The sequence below is a fragment of the Neolamprologus brichardi genome, chromosome 23 (genome assembly GCF_056152115.1).
Source record: "Neolamprologus brichardi isolate AB-2024 chromosome 23, ASM5615211v1, whole genome shotgun sequence".
Lineage (NCBI taxonomy): Eukaryota > Metazoa > Chordata > Actinopteri > Cichliformes > Cichlidae > Neolamprologus > Neolamprologus brichardi.
The window spans coordinates 25,998,476-26,020,180 of NC_142125.1; the positions used below are offsets into that span (position 1 = coordinate 25,998,476).

Here is a 21,705-nt window from a genome sequence, read left to right on the forward strand (position 1 = left end):
TTTATAGCATTGCTGTAGCTTTATGCTTATTTCTGAGATGAGTGCCATCATGTTGTCTTGTCCAATTCTTAATGCGTTAAACTTTCATATTTCCTAAATATTGATAGTGATCAAATCCTCAACACATAAAGAAGGAATCTTTTCTGGCATCTTTATTTTAGCACATTTATTTGTGTGTTGGAGCAACTGAAAGTATGCTGAATTAGCCATGAGCATTTCCTGTCTGCAGCATATATGTAAATGTACGTGTAACTGTATATGAATTATTTTGATACTCAAGAAATCTTAAAAATGCGATTTTTGTCAACCAAGTTCTGCTGAAAGGATCCTTCCAAAAGAATAATGGTCACTGGTGACCTTTGACCTGGCTCACTTTTTAATTTACAACTTACTCTTCTCAAACGCTTTGAGGAACTGCAAAGGTCATTTTCCATTAGTGGATTTTGCAGGGTAAATGGATGACTGTAGGTCAATACTTCCACTCACAGGATCAGGTAGAGTGATCCAGTCCAATCTACAAACAAGATGAGCCGCTGTAGGCAGGCTAAGCCACGGCTTGGATGAGTCACCCTCTAGTCATTTATACCCAACGAACAAAATTAATAATCATGGCAAAACTGCATGAGCTACAAAGTAACTCATACAGAGACTGTTTTATTGTTATTACTTATTTCTTTTGATCACTAAGCAGCGTTCAGTAAAAACCATGTTAAGAATCTATCAGCTGTGTTTCAAAGCAGACCTGAGTAAGAGCAGCATCAGTTAAAACTTTCAAATACTTGAAATCGTCTTCATTCATTTTTGGACTTCATGTAGCCTTCAATAAATATGATGTTGTCATTGTTACTACTCAAACTACTAAGATTTTTGAGACATGTGACCATTAACCATGTGATGTTAACTTGGCTGCCATTTTTGACATGACAGAATCATGGTGACGGTGTGGGATCAGGGGAATAAGGCCCAGTCACACAGGCCCAGGGACCGGTAGTGACCATCTAACAACCAAAAGCCAAGATGGAAAGATGAATATTTCTGGACTGGTTGCTGGCAGTCCCAAAGTAAATGATTGCTGAAGTCCCAGTCACAAAGGCCTACAGGTTGGTTATCACCAAGGAACATCAAATCTGTGGATCCACTTACCAGGAACTTGCCATTGTCAGCTCTTCCCGCGTGACCCACAAAGAGTACTGATGCAGGGTCGAGATCCATGGGATCCGGCGAGCGCTCAAACTTCACCACCTGTGGCTCAGAGTCGCAGCCATGGTAGAAGGCCACCTGCTCCTCCATGACTGACAGCGAGAAGCGACTCCAGGTGTCCACCATGCTCGGCACTTCAAAGCTGGCAGCCTCGTACGAAGCCTCAGAGTCGGGCTCGGTGTAGAAAAACTGAACCTTCTGACGGCCAGCCTTCACTGCGCTGAGCTTGACGGCGACATACATGAGCTTCTGGGTGGCATCTGTGATGGAGAAAAGGATGGAGGCGGCAGGAGTGGAGGGCTTGACATGAAAGAGGAGGGAGAAGTGGCGGTAGAAAGGGCTGGGAACATGGACCAGAGCTCGCTGGCCCGGGACCACTGAAGGAGTGAACCGATAGGCAGGCTCCCCATTTGGCCCATAGGTGGTGGTGAACTCTTGTAGTGGAGGTTCTCCAATCAGCTGGAGTAAAGAGATGCCGCTCACTTCTGTGAGAGGGAGGAGACAGGAAGTTAAAACTTAGTGCACACATAGGAAAGAGAAAATTGACTTTCAGTTGCCAACCATTGAAAAAAATTGTTTTCAATGGTTTATATCAGTTGGGTGACATTCATGTTGTTGAGTATCAAGTAAAAATTCTTCATAAGAAGAAAAATGTACATAAAATCTCACAAACCAGGCAGTGTAATTAGTATTACACTCTCATATGTGGGACTGAACCGATAGTACTGATGCAGTATTATCTTTGTGCAGTAGAATTAAACGTTGAAGGCTTTATAAGACTCTGGTCTTTTTGTTGGGATGTTGTGAGTATACTGCATGTCACAGATAGATGTAGCCTCTTGGTCTACAAAGTGAAGCCACTGGAAAATCATTTTAACCTGCATCTTTTGTAAAGGCCAACAAAATGACCTATAGTCATCCCAAGCAGCGTCGTGTTTCAAGACAGCAAGATGGCGAGGGCAAAAAAACCTCAACCCAACGAGCTGTGCTCCTCAAAGCTGCCACTAGCATAGCATGTTTACTGTGTCCATTATAAAAGGCTATCACATAAACATGTAAATATCTGCTGAATCTGATGGAACTAGAGAAAATGAGTATTTCCTGACAGGCTGATAGCAGGTGCTAGGTGAAATTGGTTGCACAGAGGTACATGGGGCTGGACTGAAAAACTCTTTGCGATTGCTTTGGTTGCTAGCAAACAGCCACAGTTTGCTAGCTTGCATAGATAAGACCAGCTTGTTTGCAAACACTCAGCTACTACTCACTAAGCAGTAGTTAAACTGTGAAGACAGAAAAGGAAACCCTTTACTTTCAAAATGAAAGCTTTTCCTTACACTTACTTGACACCGTTTTTCACTAGTTCTTGTTGGTTATTTCCTGAGTGTGTCAGCTTTCTGGTCTTAAACCAATGTATACGATCAAGTTTTTGGACAATGGCAACTTGTTTTGCAATTTTGCTTCTGTACACCACCACAGTAAATCAAATGATCAAGATGTGATTCAGATTAAATTCAAGGACTTAAAAAAAGTTATTGTAAAGTTATTCTAGTCATTTTTTACACAGTTGCCCATTTTTAAATGCTAAAAGTGGGCAAATTCAAATACTTCTGGCACATTAAAGGTGTTTGAATGTTTTCTAACACTGGATTTTGCTGGGTGAGGAGGCATACATTTCACAAGTGCTTTTCACTGCAAGATTCATAGAGTTAGGAGTCTGCTGCAAAAGTAGCTGCTAACTGAAGTGACCCTTGAAGATCCCATGTCTGGAACAACAAACCAAAAAGTGCACTGACACTGCAGGTCACATGCTAAAACCACAGATCCCAAATTCAGCAATGAGGGTGATTTAAGAACAAAACTTTCCCAAAAAAAACATGGCTACAAGGCATTTATAGGACACACTCTGAGACTTCGAGAGTGGGGCACATTAGTGGAAAAACTGCTTGAGTTTCAATTCCCACAGACTAAAATAGCCCAAAAGGGAAATGAGAAGCAGCAGATTTACATTCTCATAAATCAGCCTCACAGGGTTTTTTGACCAGGATAGGGTTTGAGGCCTGCCATTGCACAAGTGCAATCTGTGCATTAAAGGCGTACAGAGGTCATCAGTAGTAGGGGTTTCCCACATTTCTTAGTGATGTGAATTTTATATGTTCACATGTGGTCAATATTTGATGCCATTTAAGCCACCTTATTTTTCCCTTTGGGGGGTTTGTTTGCCTTCCACCTGCTTATGCTGCCGTCATGGATAGTAACAGGACAATCAGATCATAACTAACTGCTGTCAGCCTGTAAAGTTTCTCGACCTGCGCAGCAGCTACAAGAAGCCTGGCTCCTCTGGGATTATAGGATTTGATCCAACTGGAGCTTGAGATTGGCAGGGTGGAGGGCTTCTCAGTGAAGGCACCTGCTATTGGTTCTTCTCAAGGCAGCACAGCTGCTGCAGCTGTTGTGTGAGCTAAACCATATAGTGGTATATATTTATGCAGTTTCAGAAAATGACAAATGACAGCATAAATGTGAACTTACAGTTAATCAAAAATGGTAAACTGAAAATGAATTGCTCAAGGGAGGCCCCTACTCTAATTCCATACATGTTCACATCTGGAAGCTGTCTGGTTTTACCACAGCTCTCCCACTAACCCAACTCTACAGCCCAGTAACAGCGAAGCCTCCCATGAGGGAGGCTAATGTCTGCCAGCAAGCCATTAGCACTGTGGTTACAAGACCATTACATAACAATTACGCAAAGTTTTCAAATTTCTTTATCTGGGCTGCAATCTAGTCTCAGGCTCTTAATTTCTTTCTGTTTCTTCCCTGTGAGAATGCAGAGGAAGCAACAGGGAATAAGAAACATGCTTATTTTTAGAGTTTTTCCTAGCAGAATTTTATATTATTTTACTTCTTCAGACATTGTAAAAAACTTTTAAACATGTTTTGATTTCATAAAGCACAAAATATTATGTATAAAGCAATACATATATTTAATTACTTATTAAAAAGGGACAGTGCAGTTTGACATAGTTTCAATACAATGAGCTGAGCTAAGGGGAAAGGAGTCTCCATGTGTAAGATATGTTCATTAAATTCTACAGGAATAAATTTGCACTGAATGAATGTTAAACTTTGTTTTGTATGTCATAGCATCAAGAGGATAAAATAACCTGCACAGCATTGTGTCAAATGAAGCAGGAAGAGGAAAAATAATGAAAATGTTCCTCCTTTCTTTTAGAATCAAAGCACCACTCGATCTTTGCTGTATTTATGGAGTATTTAATTCATAATTTATCTCCAGTGTCTATCTTCCCCAACTTCAGTATTTGTTTTTCCATTTAATAACGGAATAGTTATCATATATACCCAGAATTATCTTTATTATACACTTTATTAGGTACACCTAATCAACTGCTCACACGACAACAACTCGATGCATTTAGGCATGTAGACATGGTCGAGACTACCTGCTGAAGTTGAAACTGAGCATCAGAATGATGATGCAAGGTGATTTTAAGTGACTCTGTATGTGGCACAGTTATTCATTTGAGACTATTTCAGAAACTGCTGATCCACACTGAACGGCAGTTGTCTGGGTAAAAAATGTGAAGGCAACATTAACCGTTACAACCAAGCAATGCAGAAGAGCATCTCTGAATGCACAACATGTCCAGCCTTGAAGCAGATGGACTACAGCAGCAGAAGACCACTCTTGACCACTAAGAGCAGGAAACTCAGGCTACAATTCACACTGGCTCACCAAAACCAGACAACAGAAGATTGGAAAGTCGTAGCCTGGTCTGAGTTTTGCAGCAACGTTCTAATAGGAGGGTGAGAAGTTGGCTCAAACGATATGAAAGCATGGATCCATACTGCCTTATATCAACAGTTCAGGCTGCTGCTGGTGTGATAATATGAGGGATATTGTCTTGGCACACTGTGGGCTCCTTAGTACCAGCTGAGCATTGTTTAAACACCACAGCCTACCGGAGTGTTGTTACTGACCACGTCCATCACTTTATGACCACAGTGTACCATCTTCTGATGATAGCACGCCATGTCACAAAGCTCAGATCATCTCAAACTGGTTTCTTGAACATGGCAATAAGTTCACTGTACTCAAATGGCCTCCACAGTCACCAGATTTCAGTCCAATAGAGCAACTTTTGGGATGTGGTGGAACAGAAGATTTTCATTGTGGATGTGATCTTGTGTCCGTGGCACTTTGACATGCATCACATGTCCATATGGACCAAAATCTGTGAGGAATGTTTCCAGAACCTTCTTGAATCTATGCCACTTAGCACACCTTAGTGTGTTTAAGGTGTGCTAAGTGGATGGTGTTTGTCATAATATATATAAAACGTAACTTTGAGTTTATCAAAAACATGAAAAAAATGCAGTTTCATTGGATTGGCAAAGAAAAAAACAAAGTTTGATTCAAATGTTGCTACATTTTGATTTGTGCATTTAAGGAAGTGAAGCCCTGCCTGTTTTATATAAGTCATAATGACAAACAAACAAAGCTAAAACCACAGAAATTTGGCGTGTGCAATGAGCAGAACTGTTGCAAATTGGACAGTAAATTATGTTCATGACGGAACTCCTCACGTTAAGCTGTTCAAATTGTTTTTTTATGCTCATCAGCTCAGATCTCTGCATGGGACACCGTCGAATAATGAAATACTGATTTTTTTGTTGAAACCAATCATAGAAAGCTCATTTCTGACTTCCTTTCTCCACGCTAACAGTCCCCATTGTATGCAAGAACAGCCCACATCAGTGTTTCGCGGCCTTAATGACCTCATGTTCTTGGTTACAGGGGATTACTGGGGTGCCATGTCTGTATTTTCCAACATGTAACTCCAGAGAAATCCGACGCCTGCCTGTTTTAGCGTGTGAAGAAAAAGACACAGGCAATGAGAAGAGGCACGGACTGACAGATGGACAGACAGAGGGCGGGAGGGAGGAAATGCACGGCAACTGTCCATGGGAAAGTGGACCATGAGGGACTGTTAATGGGACAAAGTGGACGGGCCAGCAGCCCGAACTGACTCAACGCGCCAGTTAAAACATGCAGAAATGTCACAGTGTAACTAATGAACTCCTCCAGAGGGTTAGCAGTGCAGAGACCTTCCCTCATCCTGGAGGGGGAGCATAAGAAGAGTTTATACTATCCTGTAAAATCTGCGCCTAAGCCTCAGTGTTACTGCAGTCAATGTAACCACACTGTGTGCTTAAATTACAAAGTACAACGGACAAAGTAATGCAAGCATGTGATGGTTAAAGTGGCCTAAAATAGAGAAAAATGTAGGAAACTACACCCTCATTCTTCTGCTTGACCTGAAATGTCCTTTACTTGCAAAAGCAACTCAATCTGCCTTCAATAACTACACCAAAGCATCTACTGTGTCTGAACAATTTCAGTAATTTCAGTGTTTTGCATGAGGAATATTATGCCATTGTCCTGGTATTCCCAAAGCAGATCTTAATATATCTGCAGCAGAAATCTGCAGGTCTTGATTTGGAGAATTGAGGACGTGGGTAAGAATAAAACCCAGGACTCTTTATCGTAAAACACACCAAACACTTCATTTACACAGCTGGCCTGAGACTCGGGCTGTTAATTGCACTGAGTCTCGGCTGTGGCATCAGTTAACTCTTCAAATGGAGCCTGTGACACCTTCACCCAGCCTCTGATCCCCGCTCAGACTCTAATCCACGTCTGAATGAGCCCAAAGCCCAGAGCCAATTAAAGTTGATTGAGGGGGGATCGGTGCAGCTCAGATGACATCAGCTGGATTCTTCTTTTTGTTCACATCTTCCTCCTTGAAGAGGCAGAAGAGCTGAAAAGCTCGGGTTTTTGGCTGCCCTCCAAAACAAATTTGTTTATGTGAAGAATTTGAGAAGTATGAACGGTGGCAGGTACCACTGGTTCATAAATTTAGCCTGCAGCACATGTCGAAATGCATGATTTATTTATTTCATCATCCGTTTTGCTAACAGGACCATATTTCATTGTTTTTATATAAGTCTGTGCTAGCTCTCTTACTCTCCAATTTGCTACAGGGTCAAACGTTAACCGTTGCTGTCGTGATACATGTGTTAAATGCATGAAGTAGGGCAAAAATGAATTACACACAGAATGAATGTACTGAAAACTGGATTCAATAAAAGCACCAAATCTGACTTTTAAAAAGAGGAAAAAGTGCAGAAAAACAATGTGCTGGAAGGCAAAGCTAGGGAATTATTACAAAACAGATCTGAAAACTGAGAAAATATAATTTGATAAAGCAAACTGCTCTAATACATTTTTGACAGCTTGTTGCTTCTAACAGTTACCTGCAGACTGTTTCCAGTTTCCTTCTCTAACAGACTCCCACACTCCAAGGTTTTTTTTGTTAATATATAAAAAAAACCCGTTCAAAACTTTTTTATGCATTATCTGTCATTTAATGGTTAATTACATGAGGGGAGTCTTTGCCGGGACGATTTTGACCCCCGGGCCTTATGTTTGACACCCTTTCTCTAATGTATTTACTGCCAAGTCATCTGTCAATTTGTCGTATTCTTCAGCTGGTCGCCAACAGCGTAGCGTGAAAGCAAATAGCAAAGACTGATCTTTCAGGCCACTTAAAAGTTTTTTGCTTTTCTTTTCAGTGATGTTGAAAGCTTAAAGCTTGGACTGCTGATGGCACTACTTTTTATTTTTATGGACTGAAGACAGTTTGTGTTTTTTTGGGAACTAATAAGGGAACCAATCAGCAGCAAAGGAGAAATAATGATAAACAAGCAGCTCACAACCGGCTCATTAAACTGCCGTCTCTGAGCACTAACCATGCAGCAGGGGAACCCAGAGGCCCTCCAGGGTGGGCGTGGCCTCTTGAACCTCAGCATCAGCTGGAAAAAGATGAACTTTAAACAAATGGAAGTGACTCAGTGTCAGTTTGAGACACTATAAATGACACATAAATGGTCCAAAATGCATTTAAATTGCTTCCAAGTTGAAGACCCAGTATTTCCCCACCCACATAAAAGTCTTTCTCATACTTGTGCCTCGTTTTGAATCTCTGCTCATCTTCTAATGGTGTCCCAAACACTCGACTGCATTCCATCAAGTGTGATTGGGTGAAAGGGTGGGTGACTGTCGTGCCCTCTGCCCTCCTGGCAGAGACTGCAAGCCTCCCCGTCTCATCCCATCACAACGCTCTCTTGTTACCAACCGCAAGACCGCCGCCCTTTCTCCCAAACCGACCGCACAATCGTCACACTCAATCTCTCGGAGCAGACCATTTTCCCACCCACAGCGGTTATCAAAAATACCTTCCACAAGCTTCTCCCCACTTCCACCGCCACTGCCACCACAGACAGCCTGATTGTTTCCTCTCCATCTGGGAAACTATAAAACGCCATCCATCTGTAAATCTACATAACACACCAGCTGATTAGAAATGATGACACGATAACTCGAGACAGAAAAGCATGGCTGGCATGCAGGAGTAGGATGTGATGGGAGGAATAGAAGGATTACTGCCTGCTGTGAGAAACAAACCTACATCTAAATGTAAAGACAACATCACGACTGAGAGCTTATACTGAGTGCTTTTGATCAAATGCAGGCTCCCTTAACCCTTTTGTCATCCCTTGTGCAGGTGTTTGGAAAATCACAGGCAATAAACAGTTTGACTGACAACCACAGGGACGTGTTATAACCCGTACACCCCGAGCAAAAACAGTGCAAAAGCTTGGCTGCATGCATGAACCAAAGTCTCCAAAACGTACTGCAGTGCAGATTCAGGAGTCTGCTGTGGGGTGAAACATAGCTGTGTTGGTGTTTTAAAGCCACAAGTTGTTGTAAAGGTCATTCAAACATTTGCAGTAAGCATTCCCGCGGGAAACACACAATGAAGAAGGTTTTCATGTGGCAGAGGTCAAAGTTTTAATTTAAAAAACCCCAGGAATGTCCAGCCAATGACATGTGCTGCTAAATTCATTAAGACATTAAAAGGCTGAACAAGAGCCTCTGATATATTTGTCAGGGTTTATACTCACTGCAAAAGTTTCTAACCTAGTGTATATATGATTTCTAGTTTACAGTATAAACATCTAACGTGACCAGAATAGATTTAAGTGTCATAAAAAAGATGCAGCTACCATCAAACAAATAGCAGGCATGCCGCTGCTGACTGCTACTGACTCTACACATTAAAAATGCCTCGTTTGCAGGAGACAAGACAACAACATGAACTGCTGCATGCAGCCTGGCGACAACGGCGTGAACTCAGGTGTTTTATCATGCGTCAGGGGAGAAAGTGACACCACAGCCACATCAGCAGTTCCAACATCAATGTTTTTGCATGTTTTGACCATTGATTTACAAAAAGTGTGTATTTAACATTAATCAAACCCATCTTCCAAATTGCAAGCTTTTTTCTGACTTTAAAATACAGAGGACCAAAACCGCCTAAATAATACATTAAAAATTAGAAAATGAAAAATAAAGATAATCATCTATATTTTTAAATTATGTAGGCAACATGTGTCAACATGACAGTGTATACTGAATACATACAGTGTACATACATACAATATATACAGTGTTTATGTGTGTTGGTAGTTTCTCAGTTGATTTTTACCAGTATATTAACCCTTTAAAACCGGTCGGAGCGGGCACGCTCCGTTTTGCGTAACTATTTTTAAATCCCTGTAGAACTGGAACCACGTAAGCTAGCACAATAATTTTCTTTGCAAACTGCAAAAAAACCTTTGAAACCAGAGGAGTTGTAGTTACATCTTATGCCATTAACTTGTCCTAAGTCACGGTTTCCTTCCACATATAGCTTTGCAAAAATTGCACAAAAAGCACTTAATATAACAAAAACATAATATTCCAGAAGCACGCTTTGCCGATCTAATCAGCTGTTCATAACACGTCCTACGTTGGAACAGACGTCAGCGCAAACTATTGCATGTCCGCCATTACCTGCCTGAAACCAGAAGTGACGTCATTTTCGCATGTAGTTTTTTACTTTCGGGGCTTTATAAGCCTACACTGGTGTTTTTAAAAGTCGTGTTTGAGTTTATGCTTTTATTTATAGTTTCTGGGATGCTTAGAACTCAAATTGCACTGCTGGAAACAGTTGGTTCTATGGTAGGTGTTAAAGGGTTAATAATTAATTATTACAATTTACATTTAGATATGTTTTGGGGTGTTTTTGGATAAATATAAAATATACCAAAAACATTAGCACCTCACATACCTAACTTGATTAACTAACCGCCAAATAATTGATCATATGATAAACCTTTTTTTGGTACTCTGGGTCCTCTTTATGACAGAATTTCGATATTTATTACAGTGAATATGATGCCTTCATTCATTTTTGATATACTGTTGATCAAATGGAACTGCACTTAAAGTTTACTTTGATAATAATCTGGATGTAAGAAAGTTGACTAAAGCCCTTTGTGACCTCAGAAAGAGACGTGTGAAGACTGTCAAGCCCGAACTGAACCCTGCTTGAGACTGTGAGCTACATAGTTGCAACTTACTACACCTGATCTTCTAAAACAAACTGATGTTGCATTATGGGTAATGTAGGCACCAGAATATAACAGTTTTTTTTTTTTTTAAGATGACGAATGCTCTTGTGCATTAATTGTGACAATATCCAAAACAGAATACTTTATTGACTATACTTCAGTAATTTGATCCTAGATTTTTTAAAAAGTGATGATGATGGTTTCTAAAACTTGTGAATTTACAGCCTTACATTATAATAATTCATATATTTGGGGTTCTGGATTTAAAAAAAGACATTTAATAATTTTATCCTGTGATTTGGAAAATTGAAATTTCTTACAAGCAACAAAATAATTAAAAAAATATCATTAGCTGGAACCCCAGTAAATGTGAGGGTCATTATCTTCCTCTAATAAAACAAACCCACCAGTGGTTTCATGGTAGGGGGTCAAATATATGTGAAACTGTAATGTATAGCACCTGTAGTCACATGAGCCAGAGTACTTTATGGGCTCTATATGATCACATTAAAATGGTAAAAACATGCAAAATCACATTTAAAGTGAATCATGTGATGGGCAAAGACAATGATGCAGCTGGACACCAAAACAAACACACATAGACGCTCCGGATTCAAAATGTATCGTCACACAGGATACATTCTAACCCGCCGCGGTTACCTTTCCAGTTACTAACTGACACGCACACCGGACGCCCGGGCTCATGAGCTCTTTCAGGCAGGAGGTCACACTCCACTGGGAGACGCCCGTTTTCCAGGAACGCCCAGCAGCTGTCTTGCAGTGTGTGGCAGAAGCTGCGGCAGGGCAGGTAAGAGACGGGGGATGGACACCTGGGAGTCAGGAGGAGGCAGAGGAATAGCTCTGCGCTGTGGTGACATTCTGCTTTTGTGAGCCACGCCCACTCCTGTAGGACCGCCCCCACCTCCTCCACTGAGGTGTGGTTGAAAAAGTTGGGCAACGAGAAAAGGCGTGGCTGTCTGCAAACGGGCCAATCAGAGGGCGCGGGGAGACAGGGTGGGCCATTCAATTTAGAAATGCCACCTCTAATCGTCACGTCTGACTCAAATCCACCCCCTTCCCCAACCCCAGACCCTTCCTCCACCCTCTCCCCCGAGAACCTGCCTGGCTTCATCGTCACGTCAGACTTCTCCGTCTTCTCCGTCAGGCCGGCACTAACAGTCCAGGTGGTCGTGGTCGCATCCCACGCCTCGACAAACTTACGGATGCCTGTGGCCACGCTGATGATTTCTTCCCCAACCCCGGACAAGTTGTCATCCTCCTCTTCTTCCTTCACCTTTGCACCAGCGGCAGTCTTAGTAGAACCTTCCTCCTCCATCATTACACTGCTGGTAGTAGTAGTAGTAGCACCTTCCTCCACCTGCTTTGTACTGGTGATCATTGCTACAGTGTGAGTGGTTAAAGTGGTAGCATCAAACGTAACCGCTTCTGTCTTTGTTTCTTCATCCGTGCTTCTCCAGAACCAGGCCTCCAGGCTCCCGGAGCAGAGGATGAGGAGCAGCGTTGCAGTCTGGAGCCTCCTCCACATGGTGCTGGCTGTTGCAACAGTGCTGATTCCTCAAAGCACCACCTGTTAGCCAGCCGGGCAGCAGTTAAATCGAGGCTGATCAAGGGCCACTGAGCAACCAGTGAATGAAAGCAGAGGCATAAAAACTACTCTGGGACCCTCCCCACTGAGCTCCCAGTGCAAACTCCCTCCAAGAAAAAAAAAAGGGCTCAAATACACTAAAACTCCTCCCCTGCGTGAATCCTGTGGGTCTCCTTAGAAAGCATACAGGCATGCTTTTTACCACATAGGCACACCCGGCCTAGACAGATGAGTCCTCTGCAGAAATATGGAGTTTTCATAAATGCACTGCAGATCATAAAAAAAAGGTTTAGTTCACACTCTAAAGGAAAAGCTCATTTTATTGGTGAGCAGGACTGAATAAATGCAATTAAATAAAAGTAAATAAGTAAATTAACCAAAGAAAATAGTAAATATTACTTTATAGGCAATAATTATTTAACCACAATTTAATAAAGCATAATCACAGGTTACGTTAAAAACTTAAGCAGAGATCCTACTAATTCTATTTTAAAATTTTTAAAAGGACGAGGCTCGCTGTTTCCTGCTGCTTCGAGTCTTTACGCAAAACGACACTAACTGGTTACAGTCTTTATATTGGTTTTTTTTACCACATAGGCACAAGAATGGTAACTCTAAGCAGCTGTAGAAAACTAAAGTGTGTCTTCAGTGCAAAGAAATGACTCCTAAAGTCATTTCCAGCAGCTGAGATGCCAAAAATCCTTCCAAAATATGTACGACTCTTAAAAAAAAGCTGGGTCATTGTGCAATTATTTCGAAATCTCTTTAAGCCATATTTCATTCACAATAGTACACAGAAAACATGAAATATTTACAGTGGACAAGTGAGTGGTACTAAAAAGAAACCATTGCAGGAACATTGTGCAGCTAATTGGGTTACTTAGCAACAGCTCAGATGATTGGGTACAAAAAGAGCAACTTAAGAGAGGCAGAGTTTCACCACTCTCCAAAACCTGTGTTTAAAATCGGTTATCAATGCTCAGTTCAAAAGCCTGAATCTCTGAAGGTGTGGAGGAGGATCAGCGCCTGTGGGATTGGCAGTTTGAACACCTGGGCGCCATCAAGGCTTAAAGGTATATACAGGTTTTAGAGCAGCATATGGTCCCATCCAGACAATGTCTTTTTAAGGGAAAGTCTCACATATTCCAACTATACAGTGCTAAACTGCATACTACATCAGTTACAGCAGCACAGATTAAGAGTCCAGTTGCAGACCAGTAAGGCAACTGGACCCATTCGGAGCATCATGAGAGGAAAAATATGACACCATTCCTCTTCCAAAAGTCCGTCGGCTCTTCTCCTTCAGCTCCTTGACGTTTACAGACTGTTGTTAAAAGATGGCAGTATGCTACTCAGCGGTAAACAAGGCCCAACCTTTTTCAGATGTGTTGTTTTCATCAAATACAATATGAACGAATATTTTCATTTAACCCTTTCGTGCATAGTGGTCACTACAGTGGACAGCTATTCAAAGTCTGTTTTCTTGTATTTGTGTCAGTGCTGATGGTATACTTGCACATAAACCACTACATTGGACAGTGATGTGTCACTCCATACCCTGCCACCCACTGGTTGTTTAATGCTACTATAGATGTATGATGTGTTTAATTATTGTTATTTAACCCTGTCATGCATGAATTATGACAACCTCAATCAGGATTTTTTACTTAAGTATTTTTATTCATCTTTTCATGCCTAAAGATGTCATAATTCATACATGAAAGGGAAAAATAGTAAAATGTCTTAATATTTTTCTATACTCTAATGTTAATAAAATTTCGATTTATGACATTTGCAAGTCACTGTATTCTGATTTTATTTACATTTTTGAGTCCCAACTTTTTTGGAACTGCGCTTGTACATAACTCGACAGTTATCATTACAGAAACTTTTGCTTCAATCTTAAAAAATATGTTTTTGTTACAGAGAAGCTTGAGTTAAGATATAAAAATAACAGGCCAAAATTATGTTTTGTGAATATCTTTAATCTGTTCATATTTGTCCTTTTTTAATTGTTTATGACAGCATATCTGGTGACACTACAGATGTGCAGATATCCTCATGTTAAAGTGATAATGACAGTTGACAGTGTTTTGTTTCCTTGGGTTTTGAAATTTTTAAAATAAACAAATGAATCAATAATTGAAGACGAGATGGCAGCGTTAGCTCATAAGTTTGAGCATTAAACTTCACAATCACGCAAAAATACACTTGTTTTCAGCTTCTGCACATTTCAGTCCCTCTCATGGCAAAGCAAAAGTAATCTGGTCAAGTTTGTAGACACAAATCATTTCATTTTATTGTTACAGTCAGCACAGCTCTGAGAAATGACCCCTTTCAGTTGAAGTATATTTTATGCCTGCAACACAGTTTATCTTCAAGTCTTCTCCGAGTTTCTGAGTCACCCATGAAAATTAAATCTTCAAAACCCTTAAACCGAACCCACTTGCTTGTCAAAGCAAGTGAGTGCAAAGGGAAGTAAACAGTCAATAAAAACTCATCTTAAGAGTAAAAATAATATTTTTTGATATGGTGTGAATGGTGCCCTCTAGCTTCCAAATGTCCACTATTTCCTACTTTAAATTTAAAATTTAAATTTAAGATTTACTAATGTAAACAAACACACAAAGCGAACAAAAAAAGGTAAAATTTGACCGAGGATTTATTTTTTGTTTTCTGTAATTCATTACTTTGCTTAGCTCATATTTTTGATTTTTAAACAACATAAAAATACAAAATACACTTCTGAATGTGTTACTTTTTCCTTTTCTTATGTTTTTATTCAAACAAAACTTTAGCTACATTTCCAAACCAACTACTAGAGAAAGTTAAGAAGTACTCGGTACTCCGATTACCCCGTGGCCCCCAGGTTCAGATCAGTACACTAAACTATGCAACAGTACAAGCAAGGACAGCACACTGTAACAGCAGAGTTATAACAATGGAAGCATTTCACTCCAGGATTCATACTGTTCATGCAGTATTTTAAAAACTTTTCTACTTTTAAGTAAAAGATCGTTGTACTTCTACTTTGCATGATTTCATGCTAGAGTGGGGAAAAGGGACAAAAGGAGGAAAAAGGTGGGAAAACTGAGCACAGCAGCTGACAGGCTAAAATGGTGAGAATATCAAGGGCACGGTGAGTAACAGAGCAAGAGAAATGATCTCATCTCTCAGGAAGAAAAGGGAAAACAAGGGCGGTTCAGTCACACGGCACCGATGGCTTCGGTGTGTGTAGCTGTCTGATTTATGCCTCTGTTTTAATTTTTGGTAACTACAGTAACCAAAAATTAAACCACCAAGTCTACTTTCTGAAGCTTTGGGAGGAACATAATCAGATAAACAGCGTGAACGCAGCTGGAGAGAGGCTGAGCAGCAATGTGAGGGATGAATGAGAGACAGCAGCTGCCCTCCCAAGAGACCGACTCCATTGCCTCATCGGAGAAAATCCTCGGAAAAAGCACTCCTTCCAGGTTCTCACAGACGGGCGATTGGGGCAAAAGGATTCCTCTCCACCAACACTCCTCCTCCTCCCTTTCCTCCTCTTCTTCCTCCTCCTCCTCCACATGGCCCAGAGTCCCCTCATCATCCAGCATCTGCCAAACTCGGACAACCAGCTGTTACACATTCCAGCTGGTGGACCTCCCACACCCACGCTGCATGACACGCTGCCTTATCCCCATCATTTGTGCATTCATGCAACATAACTGCTGCTAAAGAACAGTGCTGAGGAAGATTAGAGTCACTGGAGTTTACTCTGGTGAAACTTTGCTTTCTTTAATGCATCATTAACTACTTTATCTTCCTATTTTCCTGAGCAGACCAGCAACAGAAGAGATTATAATCTGCTAATCCGCCTCATTAAGGGGCTCCTGTTTGTACTGCCAAACTAATGGTGCTGTAATTAAGGCTATTAATTGACCATTAGGCCAACAAAATCTAAGAAAACCTGGTGTCTCCAAGTGTCTGATTTTATCAGTCTGACATCCAAAAATCCTAGATGTCAAATTTACAGCCATAAAATGACATTTAAGAGCCATGACCAGGCTGCTTTGTAAAATGCTGTTAAATGACCAGCTAATGTGCTGCTCATTCTGCTCACAATCTCAACTCTCCCATATTGGCTTCTCTTCATTGGCTCCCTGTTAACTTTCGAGTCAAATTTGGAATCCTTCAATCACATACAAGGTCTTGAATAATCAGTCCCCATTTATCTTAAAGACCTCATACTACCGTATCACCCCATTGGAGCACTTTGCAATCAGACTGCTATCAGATCTCTAGCTCTCTTCCACAGTGTGTCTTTGCTGGAGGTTTCTTCTTGTTTAAAGGACTTTTTTCCTTGACACTGTTGCCAAAGCCCTTCTTCATAGGGGGCCATATTGGGGTTTTCTCTTTATCTTACAATATAAAGCGCCTTGAGGCAACTGTTGTTGTGATTTGGAGCTATATAAATAAAATAAGCTAAAATTGAATTGAATAGACCGGATACTGGACTATGTTTTAACACATTTGTGAAAGATCAAGAAAACTGAAGGAAAACACTGGAGTTTGTACAGAAATATTGTTTCTCTTATGCTACTCATACAACATTTTAGAATCTGTGCTTTTATTTGACCTTCATTATGGTGATACTGCACGCTTCTGCTTCTTTTGTCACTCCTCACTAGTAGTTGCAGCACCTTCCTCCTCCTGCTTTGCACCAGTGGGTGTCACAGTGGGCTCTCCAATCAAGAAAAAACTTTCTTAGAAGCAGAACTGCATGTTTGTTTATAAGGATAGCTTTGAAAAACTGCTATTACCTGTTTATTTGTTAAATTTAAATACAATACTTAACATAGGCTGTGCTGCCCAATCACACTGAAACTGGAAACGCTATGTTGAAATACTCTGCTGCCTAGAAATAACACAACTAACAAGCTGTGCATGAAATAAGAGCCACCTCTTGTGTCTTTATATCTTTGCTAGGAAAATATAAATGTAACTAGCTGCAGCAATTTATTGAAGCATTCACAAACACACATATACAATGTGAAATACAGTTTACAGTGCGGTGAAAAGTAGGATTTCTTTGCTTGTTTCAATACAAAATATTCAACAAAGATAACCAGAGTAACACAAAACGCAGTTTCTAAATACTGATTTCATTAATAAGGCAAAAGGCTTTCCTAACTTACCTGGCCCTGTGCAAAAAGGTCAGCACTAGTGATGTGCGGATCGATACTGAAATATCGATTCCTCCGATACCAGTCATTTATGTTCTAGAATCGATTCTCACATTAAAATATCGATATTTTAGTAATTTAGGGTAAATTTGTAGTTTATCATTAACAGCAACACAGTGGAAAGAAACTATATCATTCGGATTGTCTACAGTGGAAGAACTACTTCCTCTTCCACCTTTCATAGTCATGTGCAAAATCCGGCTGTATAAATGTGTTGCAACCCCTTGACATGTGCACTCACAAAAACGGCTGAGCATAAACGGAGTCATGTGTGGACGTGTTTTACCTCCACAAACAGCCGAGACGTGGTTTGCGATAAATGTGGCAAGACAGTGAGGTGTTGTGGCAACACCGATAACCTCGTCAAACACCTCAGAATAAATCATATCATAGAATATGACGAGTGTATGTTGAGGCGAAATGAAGAGGAGGAGAGGGACAGGTGCTGCTAGGGCGAGACAGACGTCTCTCACCGAGTCCTTTAGTGCTGCAGACAGGCAACGTGTTAGCAGGCAAATAGCGCACAACTTCCGTTTTTTTAATTCTATATGATGAACTCTGCATTATTAAGCAATAAGAACAAGTAATCTGATGTCCTGTAATCATTATGAAGCTATAATTTGAGATACAATAAGATAGAATAAATAAAATAAGTTTTTGTACAAAGTATCAGTATCGGATCAGTATCATCAATACCACCTCGAATTTTACTTGGTATTGGATCAGAAAGGAAATCAGTGGTATCGCGCATCACTAGTCAGCGCCCCCACTTGTTAAATCATGAATTACACCTCTAGAAAGTTTTATCAGAATTCATTTAAAACTGTTTGTGCTATTATGTTTACAGACAGAATGACATGCAAATGCTACCAAATACATAACCTGTTAAACGGAGGTAACGGGGAGTGGTTCAAGAATTTTGCATAGTATGTTGTCATGTTTCTCTAGAACAGTTTAGGGTTCATATTTAAATATCTACACTAATTCTTCAACATGCTTTTCTTCATTTCTGAACTTGCATCTTTACAGTTATGTGTTTCCGTATTGTGGATATTTTTTTACTTACTTGTACATAAAGCATTTAAAAGTATTAACAGCTGAGCCAACTTACTTTACATCCCCCTTATTAAAGATCTACAGGTTGTATACATAAATATATTTTAAATCCTTACTAGGGATGGGTACCGGTATCTGGTGCCATTATGGCACCGGTTCTGACATAAACGGTAGTAACCAGACCGAAAAGCAGCGCACATTTCGGTGTTTTATTTTGGTGCTTTTTTTCCCTGAGATGTCATATACTTTGGATTCCAGCCAATCATTTTACCTTTCCGAGGATAGTAGGCGGGCCCAGGTACGTACGTTCTTTTAGAGCAGAGCTACAGATTAAAAATGCCCAAAGCGAAGCCGTCAAAGTCTGGCTGTACTTCACAGCAAAATATGCAAACTCAGCAGCCTGCAACAAGTGCTTTAAGGTGATACTGTGCAAAGGAGGTAACTCCTCGAATCTGATGAAACACCTGGCGACGTATAGCATTTTGTTAAAAGCCGAGAAAAAGATTTGATAGCTTGATGCGAGACCTCACACCGGGCACATCTACTGCTGGTGGGTTGCCTGTTATCCGAACCGGAGTTACCAACATCCCCCAAAAACCCGAAGAGGAGAGTCCTGGCCCCTAGCCCTGCCAGTGTAGCAGAAATGATGAGGATGATGATGCAGCAGCAGCTGTTCTTCTCTGTGTGAGTAGCTTAATGTTGTTGGTGTGTAATTTACGTTGAGTAGGCTAACCACGTTATTACATTAATGCATGTAAGGTGAACTAGCATCACAACAACACCGTCGTAGTTACATGCGGCTGTCTTCTTGTTTGATGGCAGATACTCCCTTCACCCTGACCAAAAAGGCACAAATGACCAAAGAAAAAGTGGAAAACAGCTAAACTTAAGAGGTTTTTGGACAAAGTTTGTGTTTTTTCCATTGATTAAGCACTGCTTCCTGCTAAGAGTGATACCATATATGCCCTATAGATGCAGAAAAGGCTAACATTGTTATCTTTTTACAAAAAAACAGCTGAACATGAGAGGTTTTTGGACCAATTTTGTGTTCTTGATTCTTTAAGCACCGGTTTGAGCACTGAGTTTCATAAAAAGTTGATGCCAACAGGTGTCACCTTGGGAGAGGAATTCATAAAAAGAGCATAAGATAAACAAAAGCAAAAAAAAATCAGGTTTAAACCAGCTTATAAAAACCTTTTACAACTCAATTTTCTATTACCAGAAGCACTTTTTGTTGCAGATCTTATGCCAAAGAGATTTATTATCTACAGAAAACATTCTAACTGCAAACACAGTCCCCTTTGGATATATGAGAAAGGTTCTGCTTGCATTGTTTACTAATTTCTTTCCAGCTGAAATTAGTAAAATCGTGGTTGAAGCCAGACATACTGAGGAGTACAGTAGTGACAAATATGACTAAAACATTAAAAAATGAAAAACCAAGTGCATCAAAGAACACTCATGTTTCAGCTTTACAGTAATTACAGGCAGTTACAGACTTCCTGTCTGAGTTTTTTTGTCTCTCTTTTGTGACAAAGCTCTTTCTTTGATGAGGTTTCTGTTGATTTTCATCAGCAGGGAATTAAAGCTTGCATCTTAACAACAGACACATGAATCAAAAACTACATAAACTTCATAAACTAGAGTTTTATTACGTTTTTATTTATTGTTTTCACATTTACGCATCGTTGCATTGTTCTTACTAAAAACCAAGAAAATACTTTTCTTTTAATTAAAAATATAAAAACATCAGGTTAGTTTTTTTCTTTCAAATAACACAACCCCCAACGCTTTCTCCGTGTCCATCATACATCACCATAAATCCCCTGCAGGCTCTTAAACATACGTGCTAACGCTCCCTCTGCGTTCCCAGCACTTTTCATCACCGTCAGCTGTCAGCTGACTCTGACCTGCACAGGGCCACAAGCAGGGTAAGTAAACGCACGGCTGCGTTCGGGCATGCTTCCTTTGTGCATTGTGTTTTATTATGAAGGCAGCTGTTGCTTACATTTACACTTCCACACATACATTCGCATGCAGCTACAGCGAGGTGCAGTCATATGTGGTGAGCTGCAGCTGAATGTTGAAGCACCAGTGACATTTGTTCTGCTGTTGCCACATCATACAAGCAGCATGTTCCTACTAAAGCTCACATGACAACCATGGTGATTACTGGAGGAGGAAAGAAGAAAACTTAATACCTAAAACTGCATTTCTTCTTTTTATTTCAGGTAACTCTGGTTACTTAACCCTCTCGAGGCAGGCGTTGCCGATTTGTAACAGTTAAAAACTAACAACCTGATTACCCCACATAGATATTTTATGAGTTTTTTTTACTCAGAAGTACCACTGCAGGACATGGTTGTGCATTAGCAACTAAAACTTAATTTGAGCCTGAGAGGGTTAAACATGACCACGTGAGAGGTTTGGAGAGGAAACTTCTGCAACAAGCCCCAACTAGACGCTGCTTTGTTTCATGACTCTTCCTAATAAATTTCACGCTTCTGAAAACATTTCTGGCTTTGCCAAAAAGTAGGTCCCGAAAAGATCTACAGAGGCTTCTTTGATCTTTTGTGTAATAACTAAATAGAATGATCTTTCTGGACTGGGAACTTTGTGCTCTCTTTGTAATTGCTGTGTCGTATTTCTATCTGACTGAACTCGCTTCCCACAGTTAGCATGGATGACTGTCTCGCTCTTCCCCATCTGCTCTGGTGTCAACCAAGGTTATTATCGTTAACGAAAACTAACGAAATAACGAAAACTAGAAGTGAAAAAACATTTTCGTTAACGGAAATAAAAATAAAAACAAAAAAAGGAAAACTAACTAAAACTGGAATGAGTGTTCACAAAACTAACTAAAATTAACTGAATTTATAGCAAAAATGTGTTTAGTTTTCATTGATGTGTGCGTGTCATACAATAGTCAAGGGTGAAAATGAAGTTTAGTTTCCAGATTTTTTTCTTGCTGTGTCTCATTATGCCAGCAGGTGGCAGTACGTTAGTCGAGTCGTCTGTGTCGCTGCTCCGTCCACGCGCAGAATCATGTCAGAAAAAGTCGGGAGCCAGAGTCCAATTTGG

The 21,705-nt window shown here is 40.4% G+C and overlaps 1 protein-coding gene across 4 annotated transcripts in view; it reads right to left on the minus strand.

Moving 5' to 3' along the window:
• Nucleotides 1-21,705, minus strand: part of LOC102781661 (uncharacterized) — a 55,748-nt gene that overhangs the window by 18,996 nt on the left and 15,047 nt on the right. For 3 of the 4 annotated variants that reach the window (XM_087835849.1, XM_087835848.1, XM_087835847.1), the window contains exons 1-2: nt 11,860-12,421; nt 1,144-1,685 (exon numbers count right to left, since the gene is read on the minus strand). In XM_087835849.1, the coding sequence (XP_087691975.1) occupies nt 1,144-1,685; nt 11,860-12,283 (966 nt within the window). In that variant the 5' untranslated portion in view covers nt 12,284-12,421. Of the gene's footprint in view, nt 1-1,143; nt 1,686-11,859; nt 12,422-21,705 lie in introns of those variants that run through there. The other variant, XM_087835850.1, reaches the window with a different exon arrangement.